The following is a 13646-nucleotide window of genomic DNA, read 5'->3' on the forward strand; positions in this document are numbered from 1 at the left end:
GATCCGAATCAAATTGTTACTAAAACAAATCATTAAACCCCTTGACTACAGGAGTTCTTGCTTACAAATGTAATGTTACGTCGCCACTGTAGGAACAGAACTCTGTCGTAAACCCGGGACCCCCTGTACTGTCATTAAATATGATTTCCGTCTGGAATAATGAAGCATATATCCAGCTGTCTATCTGTCAGTCCGTCTATCAACTAAAGAGTTTCACATAAAGATGACAACATTGACAAAACAACGTCCAAATCTGACTGATTTACACAGACTTGCAGAAACAACTGTCTGCTATAAGTGAATGAAGACTGGGACCTGTTTTCAAAGGGTCATAAATGAACTTTACTGCTAGACACAGTTCTCATCCGTTTTCAGTTCAAGCCTGTCCCTACTTCCCGCGTTACAGTGGATAAAGCTTTTAAAGCAGCTGAGACAACATTTCAGTACGCAACAACTAGGAATTATCGCCCAGGACCATTATTGGCGCTGATATCCGGCATTTTCATGCATATTGGCAATTGGCCGTTTTCTTTATTAAAAAATAATAAGAATTTTTTAAAACATTCTGAGGGCCGATAAGTAATCTATTTAAAACTGGTTAAACATCAGGGAACTATTGATTTATTTAAATTTTCTGTTAATTTTATGAGATGCTGCTGACCCTGGGAACTCCCTGCACTTTTTGTTTTTGTTTGAACTTAAACCAAAAATAAGTGAAAAGATTGTCATTCAGTTACATTGAAAAGCATTTAAAGCAACTGAGACAACTTTTTTGCACTCAACAACTAGGGGCTATTGGCCAGGACAATTATTGGCCCTGATATCATATTTTAAATCTGAAAATCTGTTTAATAAACACTTTTTAAGGCATTTAAACGAAGTTAGGTGTTTGGAGTTTGTATTATTAAAAATTTTGACGCCAATATTTTCCCTTTTACTGCAAATAAGTATCCGTATATCAGTTTTCGGCCTCCTTAACTACTTTGTATTGTCCCTGAAAAAAACATATCGGTCTATCGCTATCAACAACAGAGCAGACTATGTCCAGCTAAACAGCTCACACAAACATATTACCCTACCCTGCCCTAAGTCATCCTACACACCCATTGACCTTGCTATGATCATGCAAGCGAAGCAAAAGGAACATCTTGTCTCAAATTTAATGTTCTTACATCAACCTCAAACATAAAAACTGGCTTATTAGGCCTCACAGGGTTCATTACCAAACCATAAAACAAAATGCTTGGCGTCTAGTGACATCAAATGTTGGTTGGCTAAAATGTGATCAGGACAATGCTATTGTTTTGTTAAATGTAGGGCTGCCCGATATGGTCCAAAAGCATTATCTCTATATTTTTAGGCTAGATCGCGATACATGATATTTTTCTCAATATTCTGTTTTCTCCTGTAAATCACTATATGTGTTAAAACCAACCCTTTGATTCATAAAATAACACCAAGATAATGAACCAAGCAGACATTACAGTTGGATTTTGATCACCAAAATGAATATACTCAGTTTTAAGCCAATACAAAAACACACATGCGCGCAGGAGTTTTCTGGATGGGTGGGGGAGTGTCCGGCTTACTGTGAGAGGCGAAACAGCAGTGAGTGAAAGAACAAAACGTTACGTGAGGATTTGTACTCGATGGTCGCGATATGGTCATTTTATACTCACGTGCAACAACCTGCGATATATACAGTGGTGTGAAATGTGTTTGCACCCTTCCTGATTTTTTTTTCTTGCATGTTAGTCACATTTAAACATTTCTCATCAAAATAAGTTTAAATATTAGTCAAAGACAACAGAAGTAAAGACAAAATGCAGTTTTAATCATTAAGGGAGAAAAACAAAATCCAAAATTACTTGGCCCTGTGTGAAAGAGTGACTGCTCCCCCTTTTAAAAAACACAACTTAGTTGTGGTTTATCATACCAGAGTTCAATTTCTCTAGCCACATCCTGGGCTGATACTGCCACACCTGTTCTCAATCAAGAAATCACTTAAATACTGACAAAGTAGACCAAAAGATCCTCAAAAGCTAGACATCATGCAGAGATCTAAAGAAAATAAGGAACAAGTGATAAAGAAAGTAATTGAGATCTATCAGTGTGGAAAAAGTTATACTGTAAAGCCATTTCTAAAGCTTTGGGACTCCAGCGAACCACAGTGTGAGCAGTGGTGAACCTTCCCAGGAGTGGCCGGCTGACCAAAATAACGCCAAGAGAACAGTGACGACTCATCCAAGAAGTCACAAAACACCCCCAACATCCAAACAACTGCAGGCCTTTCTCAGTTAAGGTCAGTGTTCATGACTCCACCATAAGAAAGAGACTGGGGAAAAAATGGCCTGCATGGCAGATTTCCAAGACGAAAACCACTCCTGAGCAAAATTAACATCAAGCTCGTTTCAATTTTGCCAGAAGACATCTTGATGATCCCCAAGGCTTTTGGGAAAATACTCTTTTGTCTGACAGAAGTTGAACTTTTTTGAAGGACTCAGATTCAGAAAAATCATACCAACAGTAAAATATGGTGATGGTAGTGTGATTGTGTGTGGTTTTGCAACAGGACAATGATCCAAAACATACCAGCAAGTCCACCTCTGAATGTCTGATGAAAAACAAAATGAAGACTTTGCAGTGGCCTAGTCAAAGTCCTGACCTGAATCCTATTGAGATGCTGCGGCATGACCTTAAAAAGGTTGCTCATGCTTGAAAACCCCCCACCCTCTTGTCTGAATTACAACAATTCTGCAATGATGAGTGGGCCAAAATTCCTCCACAGCGCTGTAAGACAGTCATTGCAAGTTTTCGCAAACGCTTGATTGCAGTTGTTGCTGCTAAAGGTGGCCCAACAAGTTTTTAGGTTTAGGGAGCAATCACTTTTTCCACATAAGGTCATGAAGGTTTGTATTTTTTTCTCCTTTAATAATAAAAAACATTTAAAAACTCTATTTTGTGTATACTGGTGGTGTCTTTGACTAATTTAAAAATTTTTTTGATGATGGTTAACCTTTAAGTGTGACAAACATGCAAAAAAAATAAATAAGGAAGGGGGCAAGCACTTTTTCACACCACCGTAGAGTACATTTGATGTATTCCCCACCCCTAGTTAATAAAGGTACCATAAAGTGTCAATAGCTGTTTTCACTGTTGGTCAAATATTCACAGTTATTGTTCCCCATACAAATGTTAGCAAATACCCATCTATCACAATACCAACCTGTGAGAACGAACTTTGGTGCAGATCACTCCAGTCACCCTGTGTAGGTCTTCAATGTTTTTTCACAAGTAAGACTGCCTGTCTAATTGTCTAATTACCTTAGACAGTGGAATTATTCAATCAAGGCATGGTTAACACAACTACTACTCATGAGTCACACATTATTTTTTTCTGTTGCGAAATCTGTATCATTATTCGCAAAGGGGAGAGACTAATGGTAGGTTTTGACCCTGCTATTTCACCGGGATTAAAAGAAAGGATGGGAATCAATGGTTTATCCCATTAACTCAGCAGGGGACAGGGCAGTGAGGTTACATCACCAAGCCTCCCCACTCACACTAGAGATTAAGCGGCCTTTTTGCCTCTGGCCTGAACATACACTCCACTATTTTATCCAAAATTAAACAGATTAATTTTTTAATGGTTCTGATCCTTGGGCATGCCGCTCAGTTCACCACCAAACATACATACAGTAAGCAAAATTATTACATTACCATTATTGTGATATTGTTAACACAAACAAGATCTTGGACTTTGATAGCTACCAGTCGCTTTTGGATGTCTGCGTCTTCTATAAAGTTCTGAATGGACTGGCCCCATTACAGAACAAAAAAACATCCAGAGGAGCCACCAAAGCACTAACTAGAGGAGACTGTGAAATACAATGACACAAGACTAAATTTGGCCAAATGGTGGCATCTATAAGAGGAATACAATCATGGAACTCACTGCCAAGTCATGTTAGAGACTGTGACAATTACACCACCTTGAAACAGACCCTTAAACGTTCTTTGAATACAAACCTGCTCACATGGGTGTACTTTTCTTATTTTCTATTTTATGCATAAACATTTAACTTTTATGTGAACCGTGACCTATTTTTAGGTAATATTTCTACACTCCGTCCATTTGTCATAGTTTATTGGTTTTTTTTTTTTTTATTTTTTTTTTACTGAATGTGTTTTATGAAATCCACTTTCAGACAATGGGTAAAATTTAGCCACTGTGCTAACTCTGGTATACTTACATGGGAGCTTTTTTGCTAATGTGTTATTAATGTGCATTTTCCTAATCAAATAAACAATCATCCATCCATCCATTTTCTGTTCCGCTTATCCTCACTAGGGTCGCCAGCTATCTTTGGGCAATAGGGGGATACACTCGTACTGATCGCCAGCCAATCGCCGGGCACAAATAAACAAACAACCAATTCGCACTCACATTCACACCTACGGGCAATTTAGAGTTTTCAATTAACCTAGCTTGCATGTTTTTGGGATGTGGGAGGAAACCGTCGTACCCGGAGAAAACCCACTCAGGGATGGGGAGAACATGCAAACTCCACACAGGGGAGGCCGGATTTGAACCCGGATCTTCAGTACTGTGAGGCAGGTGTGCTAACCAGTCGTCCATCGTGCCGCCATTAAATAACCAAATAAATAAAAATACATCTGGTGACCGACATCAAACTGGTGCCATGATTTGATTGATTGTTCACGTCCTAGCAACAACCCATGAATTGTCTGCAAATGTCAGTGTGTTGCAGATGTAATGTCATACCTAGTATAGGCAGCTGTACACTGATTGAGATCTATAGCCAAGGGTAAAAATTCTGTCTAGCACCCCTCATCTCTATTGCCTACTGGACAGAAGATACAGCCTCATTATTGATCTGAACACCCAACTCCCTGTTTGGGACATGTGAAGGTCTGTCTGAAGCGAAGTAAACTTCCCTCAATGAGAATTGTATTCCATTCAAAGCCACATTACCACCAAGCAGTACACTGCAGTATGGATCGAATCAAGTTTACACCGCGTAGAAGTGTGGCATCATACAAGAACCAGTGGGAAAAAAATCCATCCATACTGCTTACCTTGTTCAGGGTCGCGGGTAAGTTGGAGCCCATCCCAGTTTAGCTTGGGCAACAGGCAAGGTACACTGGACTGGCTTCCAGCAAATCACAGGACATTTATAAACAACCAACTAACCATTGACAGTAACATTCACATCTAGAAACCCCACGCAAGCTTGATGAGAACATGCAAAATCCACATAGAAAGGTAAAAACCGAGATCATACCTGAGGCAGACATACTAGGTGCTCGGGGTTGAACGACAAAATTTTTTTGTAGTCGACTATAATGTGATGAAAGATGAGTCAAAGTTGACAACAGTAACATTGTCTCACTCACACTCAGGTCCTATAGACGTTTATAATTTACATATCCACTCCCACCACACTTCAGTTGTACAGCCAGGTTCATGACCCTTGTCCTGCATGCTTCCACTCCTGTCCTTGTCCTGTCCTATCCTTCCCTCACAGGGTGTAGGACTACTGCCCCATACAACACTCATATCTAATGTGTCATTGTTCTAGATATATAAGGATGTACTTTTCTCATCTTGTTTACAGTTAGTGTTTCGTCTTTTGTTGTCTTCCTTTCTCACTCCCCTCTAGGAACCTTGTTCTGTTCGATTGATCGACTCTGATTCTCAATAAATATCCATTATAATACTAAGAAACCACAGTAGTCGCTTAAAAGCTCCACTGTGACACAGTAAAACTGTTGCGGCATAAAAGGGATACAGATCCTCCATTCTGCTTGACCTAACAGCCGAACAGGGGGGGGGAGTAACACTGTGAGGGTGATTTGCTGGTGTAATGCAGCCTGATACACTATCCAAACATCCATCCATCCATCCATTATCTGAGCCGCTTCTCCTCACTAGGGTCGCGGGCGTGCTGGAGCCTATCCCAGCTGTCATCGGGCAGGAGGCTGGGTACATCCTGAACTGGTTGCCAGCCAATCGCAGGGCACATAGAAAGAAACAACCATTCGCACTCACAGTCATGCCTAGGGGCAATTTAGAGTCTCCAATTAATGCATGTTTTTGGGATGTGGGAGGAAACCGGAGTGCCCGGAGAAAACCCACGCAGGCACGGGGAGAACATGCAAACTCCACACAGGCGGGGCCAGGGATTGAACCCGGGTCCTCAGAACTGTGAGGCTGACACTCTAACCAGTTGTCCACCGTGCCGCCACTATCCAAACAATATATTGTTAATGTTACCTAAGACCAACAAATGCCAAGTTTGCTTCATGTTGTGATTATAAGTGCCGTTTCACTCACTACTCTGTAACGGAAAACCTTAGCCCTGTTTACATTCTTGCGACCGTCGCTGAACAATAATAGAAGAGAGTGATGTCATATTGTTTGAAGCACCGCACTGGGTTTGCTTGGAATGTTTGGGAACCAAATTAGAAGAGAAGCTCACCACATTTTCAAAACCTTTACTGATTTGGACAAAAGAAAGTGAACTGCAGTCCCTTTTCCACTACACTGTAGCTATTCACCCAGCCATGGTTGTACTCACTTACTGGCACATTTCCATTGTCAAAATCAGGACTACAATATATTACAAGGTAAGTTAAATGTAAATGTAAGGTATTTGGTCACATATACAATCCATCCATCCATCCATTTTCTGAGCCGCTTCTCCTCACTAGGGTCGCGGGCGTGCTGGAGCCTATCCCAGGTGTCATCGGGCAGGAGGCGGGGTACACCCTGAACTGGTTGCCAGCCAATCGCAGGGCACATAGAAACAAACAACCATTCGCACTCACAGTCATGCCTACGGGAAATTTAGAGTCTCCAATTAATGCATGTTTTTGGGATGTGGGAGGAAACCGGAGTGCCCAGAGAAAACCCATGCAGGCACGGGGAGAACATGCAAACTCCACACAGGCGGGGCCGGGGATTGAACCCAGGTCCTCAGAACTGTGAGGCTGACGCTCTAACCAGTCATCCACCGTGCCGCCACATATACAATGTACATCGAAATTTCTTCTCTAAATTCAACTCATCTACGAGGACCAAGGTCAACCAAGGTATGATTCGTAGTAGTTGGTCAGCTGGGGTTCCAAGTAGGCTGTACTGATAGAGTATGGGTGACATGAACCACGTCTGTGAATCTGCTCACTCATTGGCCAAGGAGATTTTGCATTACCACGCCCTTCATGAGGACATATACTGTACACAAACAAACAACCACTCGCATTCACACATATGCACAATTTAGTCTTCAGTGATCCTAACATGCATATTTTTGGAATCTGGGAGGAAGCTCGAGTACTAGGAGAAACCCCAAGCAAGCAACACAGTCCCTAACTTAAGAACTGTGAGACATAAGTGCTAAGCACTTACCACTATTTCATTTTGCTGCCAACCCAATCTAAATCAGGTTTATTTTGCTGATAGCAAATAGCACAGTAACAATAAACTAAATAACCAATAAAACAACAACAAAGAATAAAAACAAAGCAAGGGCACCATTTATAACCATCTGCACTATTAACACCAATATTCTGTTGCTTTATCTTATGATGGTCTTGTGATGAACATTGACGCCTTAATTGCACCTAACTGGCTACATAGTAACAGGGGTTACCTTTTAAGAGTATTTGACAAATGTGAATGTTTGACCTCATACTGATAAAGAAATGAGCAGTTGAACATACTCTTTAGCTCTGGACATTAAGTGGAATCTTTATCACTGCCTCTCAAAAACAATAGACAATATTCATTTTTACTGTTGATGTACAATAAAATAATTCAGCCATCCATTTTCTCTACCGCTTATCCTCACTGGGGTCGTGGGCGTGCTGGAGCCTATCCCAGCTATGTTCGGTGAGAGGCGGGATACACCCTGAACTGGTCGCCAGCCAATCACAGGGCACATATAAACAAACAACCACTCACACTCACATTCACACCTACGGACAATTTAGAGTCTTCAATCAACCTACAACGCATGTTTTTGGGTTGTAGGAGGAAACCGGAGTACCCGGAGAAAACCCACGTAGGCACAGAGAGAACATGCAAACTCCACACAAGCGGGGATTTGAACCCCCGATCCTCAGGACTGTGAGGCAGATGTGCTAACCAATCATCCACCGTGCTGCCCCAATAAAATATAACAATTGACATATTCAATTCAATACTGATCTGTGATTCCCTGGAGTTATACAAGTGAGGCAAGGCGACCTCTGCAAAACATTTGCGTCTTTGGAAGCATTGCCTCCGGTCAAAAGTTTCCATTGTAGATAAATTGCTGCTTTTGCAACAAATAGATGGGAACCACATCTTTGGCAATGTTCAGCCAAACCGACTCTATAATTGCCTTGTTCTTTTTTCTCATGCTAAAAATAATGTGAAAATGATTCCGCTCATATTGTCTGTCTTTTAGCAGGAATTTAGCTCACTTTTTTTTTAGTCACTAGAGTGATCGGAAAAGTTGCTAGATACGTATGGAGCAACCAAATCATGGCTATGTTGCCAACACTTTTTTTTAAATAGCTTCTCCCTGTTGGCTGCCATGCTGTTAGTTGTGTCAGTTCACATAAGCTACCGACGTTCGGTAAATATTAAATTTAATTACATTAAATGTGGCTGAATTACATTCGATTGAACAGATCATGATTACTTTAGGTTTCATGGTGTTTAATGGTGCACTTGGTCGTTATGCTGAATAGACTTTACACCGATATGATCGGCCTGATCGGTATCGACTGATAATTAACATTTTATACTGATTGGCTGATCAGTTTTAATGTCATAATTCGCTGATCCGATCAATGATGTCATTGATCGGCTCCGCAAAAGACATTTACTCCGCGTTGCCATTATGTACAGTATATTTGAATCTAAAAGCTAGTTTATTTTTAGCCATGTCGCGTGTCATTTGACGTAGTACTGTAAATATCTGACCACCAATAAAGTTATTTAGAAACAAAAAAAAACATGTCGGCGTTGTGGGACAGACAACATGTAATGCCTGGATCAGACTACATGACAAATTTGGTCTTTCACGATTGCACTATGTCAGACTATCCATCCATCCATTTTCTGAACCGCTTATCCTCATTCGGGTCGCGGGCATGCTGGAGCCTATCCCAGCTATCTTCGGGCGAGAGGCGGGGTACACCCTGAACTGGTTGCCAGCCAATCGCAGGGTACAAAGAAACAAACAACCATTCGCACTCACATTCACACCTACGGGCAATGTAGAGTCTTCAATCAACGTACCATCCATGTTTTTGGGATGTTGGAGGAAACCGGGGCACCCGGAGAAACATGCAAACTCCACACAGGGATTTGAACCCAGGTCCTCACAACTGTGAGGCAGATGTGCTAACCAGTCAACACCGCGCCGTCTATGTCAGACTACTGCAATAAAATATTGTATTCCAATACCAACACATCCCATTTTCTACGATCACTGGGCTTCCTCTTGTCAACTCAAACGCAACTGGATACACTCGTTCCCATGGCGATGACAACAATAAAGGATTGCGCCGTGTGTTTATAAGAACAAAATGGGGAAAAACTTGTGTTGGTGGTCACCAGTGCTCGGGAGACGACGTTCTTTTAAGGCTTGCTTAAGGTATGTTCACATACTTTTAATGCGATATGGCTCACAAGCAGGCAACAAAACGTTATGTAGCCTAGCAAGCTAGCACTAGCACTAACGGTGTAAGCGAACATGCCGGCGTTCTGTCGAATCATGCTCTAAAGTTTTGGTGTGTGTTAGGTAATTTAATTACAATAAAGTAATTTAATTACAGTCAGTTTGCACCCATTATTTCTGTTGTTGTAATGTTAGTTTGACCTGACTGATTAGAATACATGACCTGACTAGAGCAGTGATTTCCAACCTTTATGGAACTAAGGCACATATTTTACAATTGAAAAATCTCCCGGCACACCAACAAACAAAAATGTCACAAAAAGCGGACACATTAATTACTGTATGTACTTCCTGCTATCAATAGAAGACCATTCATTTGTTTTGTCTGTCACTATGCCTCAGTGGTATTAATAGATGAACAAAGATATATTATCCATCCAACCATCCATTATCTGAGCCGCTTATCCTCACAAGGGTCGTGGGCGTGCTGGAGCCTATCCCAGCCATTTTCGGGCAAGAGGCGGGGTACACCCTGAATTAGTCGCCAGCCAATCGCAGGGCACATATAAACAAACAACCATCCGCACTGACATTCACACCTACGGGCAATTTAGAGTGTCTAATCAACCTACCATGCATGTTGTTGGGAGTGCCCGAAGAAAACCCACGCAGGCACGGGGAGAACATGCAAACTCTACACAGGCGAGGCCGGGATTTGAACCCCGGTCCTCAGAAATGTGAGGCAGATGTGCTAACAAGTCCTCCACTATGATACATTATTTATTGTAAATATATATATATTTTTTAGCAATTAAGTACATAAGTATATACAGTAAATGAACAAGTCATTTAAATTGACACATTGCTCCATCTTGTGATCGGATCGGTGATCGTTTTTTTAAACTGTGATCGACTCTAAAAATCCTGACCGTGTAAAGCCTAATGCTGAATAGAGGGTCATTGAACAAAATGTATCTCCTGCAAGTGGTCCCGTGAACCCAAGTTTGGGCTAGAGTCCAGCTTCGAACCCAGAACCTCAGAAGTGTGAGGCAGACATGCTAACCACTAATACATTATGTTGCAGAATAGAATCCAAATTAAGTTTAATTTCCTGATAGTTTTCAAGGAGGGCATCATTTATTATTCTGATAATTTATCTTTTAGTGGTCCTATGATTAGCTTTGACAGGTAAATTACACTTATACTGCTATACTGAATACGCCAGTATTGCCCTCAGGATTTAACTTTTAGTGTCTTTTTAACGAATGTGAAGGTTTGACAGCAAATACGACTTTCTATTGATCAAGAAATGAGCAGCAGGACACCCTATGGCTCTGGACAATAAGATCGGACTCGCGGTCACTGCCTCTCAAAAACAATAGCGCGTGTTAAATGATGCGCTCTATTAAAGAGAGACGACTTGACGAATGAACACAAAGAATAAACAAGTTTTCCTAGCCTCCAGCTAGCCGGGCTAACATTAAGCTAGCTAAGTTTCGGTCCCATCAGCATCCCGACCGGCTAGCGGTACCATTAGCCTCAGAAAACATCGAACCACTCGCTCTCTTGAGACGGGCCAAGACGTTCGGTCTGAGTCTTTACCTTCCTCCGACGTTTTGCTGGAGCCTTGTGAAACAAACAGGAAGAATACAAGCACGGCAGTCCAACTCCCTTTCCCTTCCACAGCCCGCATCATTGCAGATGGGAGTATCAACGGCTCAAAAAAAAAGAGAAAAAAACCCCAAACAAGCAAAGTGGTTGCCGAATCTTTTTGGCTTTGACAAAACTCAACAAGCGCCCACATCGTCGTATACTCCAATTAGTCCGTAAAGGCGGTGGCTCTCCATGTTTAGCAGCATCAGCGTTCCAAAGGTAAAGCCGTTTCTTGTCTCCCGTCGCGCATCCACAGCCCCCCTTTTCCTTGCTTTCTTTTTTTTTAATCGACGAGGTAGGGTCAGAGAGGGAGACAGCCCTAAAGCCTCACTGAGCCCACATGCCCGAAAAACAGCACCAACAGGCGGCTGCCTGCATCCTCGTTGACGTTCACGGAACTCCGCCTCCCCTTGCTGGTTGAACGCAGTACTGTGCACTAGTCATTGTCATCGTTGGATCGTCCGAACGCGTGTTAAAACTTTATAGTGGGGCTTCTGAAACTTTTAGAGATTCAAGGAAACTCTACAGGGAAGAACATTTTCCCCTAATCCTTACCCCAGTTAAACAAAACTACCATGTGCACACCAAAATATTATGGAATCAAAATATTCATGACCTGTTTCATTGAAAGGAACTTAAAGGGCGAGTTTGCAGTTTAAAACAAAAATTATTATTATTTTAATCATATATGTTAAAAGTGTCTGCGTGATCTGTCAGTAGAATATTATTAAAATGAGCTTGTCATGATCCATGCCCTGCAGTTCCTCTTTTGGAGCTTGGGTGGCGCTGTGTGCCTTGTATGGAATCAGATTAGTGCCAAAAAGAGTCACACGAAAATTTTTAAATCAATCTGTTAGGCACTAATCTAACCATACTTCTCCCTCCGCCTCAGTCTGCTCTTGGGTCCAATTCACATCCTACTACGCTCTGTGACAGATCTTTTGAAAAATCACCCCTTTCTGGTTCCATCTAAGGCTATGTTCACACCGCAGGTCAATTCCGATTTTTTTGCTCAATGTGACTGTCTCGGCTTTTTTCATGTCAATGTGTACAGTACAATTCTGCTTTTTTTCCCCATATCTGACCCAGGCCTCTTTCATATGTGGGTATAAATTGGATATGTATCTGATGCGAGTGCAATATGGACACTCACAGGGCGCGCAACCGAGCGATACATCATCAAAAGGCGGCAAATGTCACAATTGTTCGACAAAATAACAACGGTGGACGAAGCAGCAGAAAACAGAAAATGTTGGCTCCGGTTACACAAAATCCTTGAAATCGCCACAAATACCTCATGACAAGACCTACACAGGGGTCCACATTTACTTCCGTTATTACGGCGCCTCATGTTTGCGCGTTCGCACAATATGACGTCCTGTTTTGTATGCATGCTTGTGATGTCACTGACGTCTTCTGTCCACAGTAGAAGCTGCATTTGTTTTTGTAATGTGAATGACTACGTAAAAAGATTGGATTGAACAAAAAATCCGAGTTGAGCATCATGCCCTACAGTGTGAACAACTGAGCCTTCCGGGGAGGCTCCTTTTATACCCAATCATGACACTCACCTGATTCCAATTAACCTGTTCACCTGTGGAATGTTCCAAACAGTTGTTTTTTGACGATTCCTCAACTTTCCCAGTCTTTTGTTGCCCCTGTCGCAGCTTTTTGGAAATGTGTTGCAGTCATCACATTCAAAATAGGTCAACATTTGCACACAAAAACGTGTGAGAGCCTGTTTGTGCTTTCAAGTTCAATAATCAAATGTTATGTATCTTTTTATCTAAAGGAGAAGGTATTCCAAACTGATCTATCCTTGCCACTCCCAGTCTTTCCTCAAAAAATATGACTAAAGCCAATACAGTACTGTTATTTTCCAGTATTTGTGGAGGAATAACACACATTATATCGAAAGATCTCAGTTTGTTAAAGAATATGACAATGTATTAAAGCTCCAGAAATTGAATCAATGGTTTACGCATTTAGAGTGAATCGGATCACATATGTTCACACTTTTCTCGTCACAATTCAACTCTATGGAATAACACAGTAATTACAATAAATAGAAAATCAGTCTTGGGGAACAATTTGAAAAAAAGGCCAGTCAAGTTCATTCACATCAAACTCTCTCATCTATGTCTTTAGGAACCTTGATTTGTGTACTGATGCACAGACTAGTCATGTCGTAACACGAATGGGCCATCTCCAAACTGTTCCCACAAAGTTGGAAATGTCCAAAATATTACCCCGTGAGCTCCAGTGAAAGGAACTCTGAATGCTTCAGCATACCAAGAG

The 13646-nt window shown here is 41.5% G+C and overlaps 1 protein-coding gene across 2 annotated transcripts in view; it reads right to left on the reverse strand.

Moving 5' to 3' along the window:
- Positions 1-11745, reverse strand: part of fam171a1 (family with sequence similarity 171 member A1) — a 42328-nt gene extending 30583 nt beyond the window's left edge. For both annotated transcript variants that reach the window (XM_061776764.1, XM_061776763.1), the window contains exon 1: positions 11298-11745. In XM_061776764.1, the coding sequence (XP_061632748.1) occupies positions 11298-11499 (202 nt within the window). In that variant the 5' untranslated portion in view covers positions 11500-11745. The remainder of the gene's footprint in view (positions 1-11297) is intronic.
- Between the last annotated feature and the right edge of the window lie 1901 nt (positions 11746-13646).

The sequence above is a fragment of the Phyllopteryx taeniolatus genome, chromosome 6 (assembly GCF_024500385.1).
Source record: "Phyllopteryx taeniolatus isolate TA_2022b chromosome 6, UOR_Ptae_1.2, whole genome shotgun sequence".
Classification (NCBI taxonomy): domain Eukaryota; kingdom Metazoa; phylum Chordata; class Actinopteri; order Syngnathiformes; family Syngnathidae; genus Phyllopteryx; species Phyllopteryx taeniolatus.